This window comes from Chaetura pelagica, unplaced genomic scaffold (genome assembly GCF_000747805.2).
Source record: "Chaetura pelagica isolate M959 unplaced genomic scaffold, ChaPel_1.0 scaffold13, whole genome shotgun sequence".
NCBI classification, from domain to species: Eukaryota; Metazoa; Chordata; class Aves; order Apodiformes; family Apodidae; genus Chaetura; species Chaetura pelagica.
In genome coordinates, this window is record NW_009954543.1 from 1015713 (window position 1) to 1022071 (window position 6359).

Consider the following 6359-nt stretch of genomic DNA (forward strand, 5'->3'; position numbering starts at 1 on the left):
ATACTGGTGAGATTTAGAAAGGCAGGAAAACAAGTTTTATTTACGGAATAGCAAAAATTAATCAGTCTTGTAGAACACACCCAACAAAGGGTGAAGCGTTCAGAGTACTGGAGAACCTGCCACCTGAAATCACTACACATTGCTGGCAAGCACCTGCTGCAAAACTTGTAGCAAATTACAGATATTTTCTTTCATCAACACAAAGGATGTGCCATAGAGATGTACACTGATATTATAATTCATTGATCTGTTTGGAAACAAGCAGCCACCACCATGAGGAAAAAAAATTGCAGGCTACCACCCAGCACCAGCTACCTAATCCACCTTGCTCCATCCAATCATTAAGGCAGGTGAAGCTTTTAACACAAAAAGCAGCAGCATTTCTCTCTTCTTTTGGGGTATCCAGCTCATTCCACTATCATGACACAGGTTCTTAGTAAATAAAACATGCTGAAAAGAATTACTGTTTTAGCAACTGTGAGATGTTAGCACATCTGGAAAAAAATTTTGGTGACAAATTCTTAATAATGAATATTTAAGGGTGACAGGAAAAGTCAGGCAACCCCTTTTAGAGGGCTACTTACAGTGCAACCACAGAAGAGCTAAGAGATTACCTATATCCCCAGTATTCTTTTTTTCTCCCACTAACATACAAAAAGAACAATCATTTTTTCAGACTCCATTAGTTATGCATTTGTCTCAGTAAGAGATCTGAGAGCAAAAGGAAACCTAAAAGAGAGCATCTATTCGCAAGGAAATTCCCATTGATAAGTTTTTCTGTTACAGTTGAAATAAAGTTGCAAAGGCATAAGAGACCATGAAGAGGAGATCGCTAAGAGGAGTAAACATTTAAATAGGTGTAGTTAAAACCCCACGATGAATTAAGAGTACAGTTCTTTTCCCTTAACATGCACAGTGAACACCTACACTCTCCATAACAGAAACTGCTTTCTTATGTAGAAACTAATCAAAGGACCAAAGAAATGCAGAGCTGTGATCAGCCTCATATTCAAAGAGGCTCACTTCAAGTCTCATATCAAACCAATGCTTAAGGCAACCTGCTTTGATCTTTCAGACTTGACATGTATATAAGCAATATATACAATAGAATTAAAGAACCAGTTTCAAACCAAGTACTTAAAAGCCAGACTAACTTAGGAACTTATGAGACTGAGACATGGCATTAGAAATTGATGCTCATTATTTTATTGCCTTAAGCCACCAGATGACATACAAAAAACCTCCTTAGAGGCCAATAAGGAAATAGCTAGTCAGCCTTACTGCCACAGTAAGAACAGGCATAGTAACACACTAATTTCAGTACTTCAACAATTTGTGATTTAATCAACTGTACTGTAGGCAGAAACAAAATTCACAGGATAATTGCATTAAAACCTGAAGAGCTGAATTCTTAGAGGGGACGAAGTAATAGTTTGTGGTTAGAGTAATTATAAATACCTAAAAAGCATAGAACTAAATGAAGATACTACTTTAATGAGGCGATACAATATCATATTTTATACAATTATAAAATATTGCTGTCATACAAGCAGAAGACTCAGGATACAGCAAAAGAATAAAGAATTAATCTCAAAGATCCATGTTATGATGATGTGGAGAACAGCATGGATGGTAACATAGTTTCAACCTATCCACTAGGATCTCCTCATTCACTTTGAACTGTATCAGTTCCTGCAAACCATTTTCTTTAAATATCAGTTAACATCAGTGCTAAAACAACAAAAATCAAATATTCTGTACATTTCTAGGCAAACAATAAGGCTGTCTTTACCTCTTATCTCATTCCAAGTAAATCTACTATCTTCCAGGAAGTAATATTCACAATTTATTTTAGAGAAAAGCTACTGTACAAAGACACAGAAATTCATAAGACAACTAGTCAATACAATTAGACAGAAGTTTGCTTGTAGTTCTTCGTATCCAAGACCTTCTTGCCACACATTGAGCAGATGCCTATAAGCACACAAAAGGTGTGTAAATTATTTAAAAATCATTAAAGTTTTTATTCTAAAAATAGTTGCTATGCCTTTGTAAAGATCATTTTTAAAAAAACTACTTAAGTGAGCTCTCACTGACACTCTGTCTTGCATTTTCTCACCAGATGTTGCAAATTCAGAAGTAATACTATGACTTCTAATGCAAATTAGGATTTGCAGCATATGCATAATACTGCCACTTAAAAAAAAACCAACCAACCTCTATTTTGAGAGCATTATGATTGACAACACCACCCAAAGGCTCTCCAATTTTCTAGAATACTGGAAGAAAGCCAGTAAAGGCTCCCATCTGGCAAACAGATAAAAATGGTGTATTATTAAACTTTGTCAGCTCTGTGTCCAAACCAAGGCCTGAAATGGACAGAAAGTAACTAAGAGAATATAGTCACGAACAAATTGACTGCTAAATAGAAAATTACAAGGTGGGGAGCTTCAGACCATTGAGAAAGTTGAGAATAGCACGGTTTTACAGAATAAAGCCATTTACAGAGTAACAGAAGTGAGAAACAATGGATACCAAGAATACTTGAGAGTTGAAGTGAAGATGACCACTGATGTCCCAGAGGACTTTGACCTAAACCCTAAGAGTGGTAAATCAGAAGATGAGAGCAGCAAAAATTACACAGCCTCTGAAGGGGCTGAGGGGCAGGTTGTCTCAATGTTTCCCCTCTTCTTCTAAAGCATAAAGGCACCAAATATTTTGCCCAGTAGGTCTACATCTTATTTTTCAAGACCATTCATCAGCAGACAAAAAAAAAAAAAAAAAAAAAAAAAGTACTGTGGCAATTATTCCTGTTAACTCTCTCCAAATTGTGTGCTTTCATATACTGACATCATGTGACTGGACACATATCTAGGATTCCCTTAGGACAGAGAACAGCAGGAAACATGCCACATGATTTACTTTGAAGAGCAAAATCCAGCCCACAGGCTGTTCACTTCAGATCTAAATTGAGGAGTAATTAACTCTAGGATTGCTTTGCTGTTTCAGATATTCAACAATTGAAGCAGTAAGCCATATAACTGCATTTGCTTCAAGAAACACGCCACAACCACATCCTTGGTGGTCAGAACTAGAAGCTAATACACCCAGAGTTCTGAATTCTGTGAAGAAACCATTCTAGAACGATACACAGGCAGAAAAAGAAGAAATCCTGAAGCCCACCCAAAAAGGCCGTAAGTTTAAGAAAGACAATAATGTTCTACCATATGGGATTCAGGAAACCATCTGGTGAGCAGCTAGGAACTAGAAAAGGCAACCCTCTTACAGCAGGCTGCTAGCCACTGACTCAGGGGCACAGGACACATTTATAGAACAATTAAAGTAACTTCATAAACAAAACTTACTACTGGTTACCTGTAGCTCTACATGCAACAATTGGTTCACCCCATGTCTTTGTGCTATGTGGGTTCCTCAGTATTAATAATGCAACTGAGTTCATGTTGCTTTTTTGCCCCTCCTGGGTTTATAAATAAGCCCTTTTGTTCACCTAGTCAAAATCACAAGACTAGTAGAAGTTTTATATCCTTAAGGCTCTCCGCTTTAAATTGATATTTTTTCCCCCCTCAGGAAACTCTGAACAGTTTTTAACAATACTGGAGACTTATTATTAACACAGAAGATAGAAGCTTCCAGGTATAAGCAGAATTTCTGTGCAGACATTCACACATAGCTCAAAAGTACAGAAAGATTTTATGTATTAGGACAGTGCAGTATCTTGCTTTCTAGGTATGATGATTATATTTTACTTTTTCATTTCTCTGTCTCATCTTAAACCAAGCTTGACATAGAATGCATCAAGCGTGTTTACAGCTGGACCACAGAAATCACCTTTAAATGACTTAAGATACTGAGTGCTTAAGAATACATGGAGGCACAAAGACAACCATGAGCACAATTTGCCTTCAGAGACATTTTCTTAATTGCTTTTACAACTCAACCTCTTTTTTTTCTCTTTGTCTTTTATGCCCCAGGTATTCTACTTTTGATAACCTAGCCTATCACTTCACTAAGATCAGAAGTTGGACTTCTGGTTGTTTTGAGGGGTTTTCTTGGAGGTGTGGGGAGGGGGTGGGGTAGAGTCTGGGGTGTTTGGTTTCAGTATTTTGCTTGGTTGGTTGCTGTGTTTTTTGTAGGTGGGTTGCTTGTTGTTTGGGTTTTTTTGAGGCCACTACTTAGAGTTTTAGCTATTACAAAAAGGGGAGAGGGAAGAAGGACGTAGAAAAGGGACTGCAACGAGCAAGTTTTACAAAATCTCATTTTTTAAAAACTAAGAAAACTCAAACTTGCTAGATGACAGTTGTCTGTGCAGTTGCAAATATAAGCTCACAGCTATTATTCGAGTTCTACTGCTTTAGATACCAGACACATCCTAAAAGAAGCAGAACCACAGAATTACTTAGGTGGGAAAGGAACTCTGGCAGTCTCCAGTCCTGCCCCACTCAAAACACAGCTGACTCAGCTGAGACAGGCTCACAGCTTTCAGTCAAGCTCTGCATACCTCCATCAGAGACTGCACAACCACTGCAGGGGGCCTGTTATTTCAGTATTTGACTACCCTCACAGTGAAAATTGCTTTCCTGGTATGTAATTAAAATTTTCCGTATTCTAACCTGAGTACATTGTCTCTTATTCTATTACTGCATCTCTCAGAAAAGTCTGACTCTATCTTCTCTACACTTTCCTAGCAGTAGTACCAGATAGCAGTTAAATCTCATCTTAGCCTTCTTTTCTGTAAGCTGAAACAAATGCAACAGTTCCACTTTCTCTCTAATTTCAAACCAACCTGAGGCAATTTGGTACTCAGTGCAGCTCACCTTTTTTATAGGCACATCCTTGACAATAGTGAGACCCTGGCTGATGGACAGAACTCTTACAAATCCGACATATTGCAAATTTGTTCTTTCCATAAGGATCAAACCTGGGAAAAAGGAAAAGTGTTTTATTTGTATGCCTTGAAATAAAGTATTTCCTTTACCTCATCCTAAAAAAAAACTGAGCCAGAGGGCATAGACAAGAAACTCCAGCAAAACTTTTAATTTAGTAAAGGGACATACAAGGATTATTTCTAATAGTGGTAACAAAGGAAAGACTTGTTAAGGAATACCAGGAGCTGGTAAAGGCCTCATAAGATTGTTGAAGAGTTACAGAAGTATCAAGAACTGAGGTAAGAGGACTCTGTTTTGGGACAAAAAATAAAATAAGGCTGCATAAAATATACTGAAAGGCTCCCACTTTCCCCATTAAGAGAGATGTCTTGCATTACAGACAAAAACTTAACAAAATGAGAACTAAAATTGTGCCTATTTATTAAGACACAAGACTATGCTGAACTTCAACGCCTTCCAGCAGTGCCTTGCCCCACATAATAACAGAACATCCTCCGAACTTTACAGAAATGCACTTTACAGAAGTGATTGTACCAGCAATCATAGCACAGAAAATAACCCTTCCTAGCTCCTCTCCTAACAAAATAACCAAACTCTGGCAATTTCAGTGAGAACTGCAGTAAAACAGTTGCCCACGCCTTATCATTCAGCAGAAAGCATGCAAGAAACATGTATGGACATACTTTCACCAACTAATCAAATATCATAATCAACATAATTGTTATTTTTTTTCAAGTGTATTTTGGGTAAATTTTGACAGCTGCCCAGGAACGCAGAACACAGGCCTCAGTTATAGCAAACTGACTTTTTTAGGCAAAATCAGCATTAAATACCTTGCCTTCTTTGAGGTCAATGCCTTGTTTTCATTTAACTTGCGGCCACCACTTTCTAAAAAAAGAATAAAGAAAACACAACCCAATGAACTTCCCAGTTCCAAGCATACTTCAAAAAGCTTACTTTACAGCTTTTAACGCACGTGCAAATTAAGTCACAAAGAGATAAAATACACAGCATAGGACCAAAGTGCAAGGCAACGGAACACTTCATGCTGTGCTCTCTTTGAGTGTCGTCACTTCATTCAAGGAGAAAACCAGGGGGGAAAAAAAAAACACAACAAAACGGATTCAGGGTAAAATTAATTAAATTAGCATGGGAGGAAAAACACAGGAGTTAAAAATTAATCTGATTAACTATATCAAACGTTAGCCTTAAGATGGTAAATCAGCTCAGGTGCCCCACGGGCTCCAAGATGCCTGAAAAACAAGTGCTGAACATCCCAAGAATACCTGTAGTGTTTCTTGCGCCATCTTTCCACGTATCCGGAGTGATCACCGTACCGAGCTTCTTCTCACCTACGTAAGAAAACACCAGGAAGGAAGAAAATAAAGCTACGCTGCGTGAACACTGGCAACAAGCGCTGCCTGTGGGACAGTGACACCCCACAGACACGAC

The 6359-nt window shown here is 38.0% G+C and overlaps 1 protein-coding gene across 1 annotated transcript in view; it reads right to left on the bottom strand.

Annotated features, from left to right (window-relative positions):
* Positions 1-1909: 1909 nt before the first annotated feature.
* CRIPT (cysteine-rich PDZ-binding protein) overlaps positions 1910-6359 on the bottom strand; it is a 4814-nt gene continuing 364 nt past the window's right edge. Inside the window, exons 2-5 of the mRNA XM_010004958.1 lie at positions 6194-6328; positions 5741-5795; positions 4836-4939; positions 1910-1974 (exon numbers count right to left, since the gene is read on the bottom strand). Coding sequence (XP_010003260.1) covers positions 1910-1974; positions 4836-4939; positions 5741-5795; positions 6194-6328 — 359 coding nt within the window. The remainder of the gene's footprint in view (positions 1975-4835; positions 4940-5740; positions 5796-6193; positions 6329-6359) is intronic.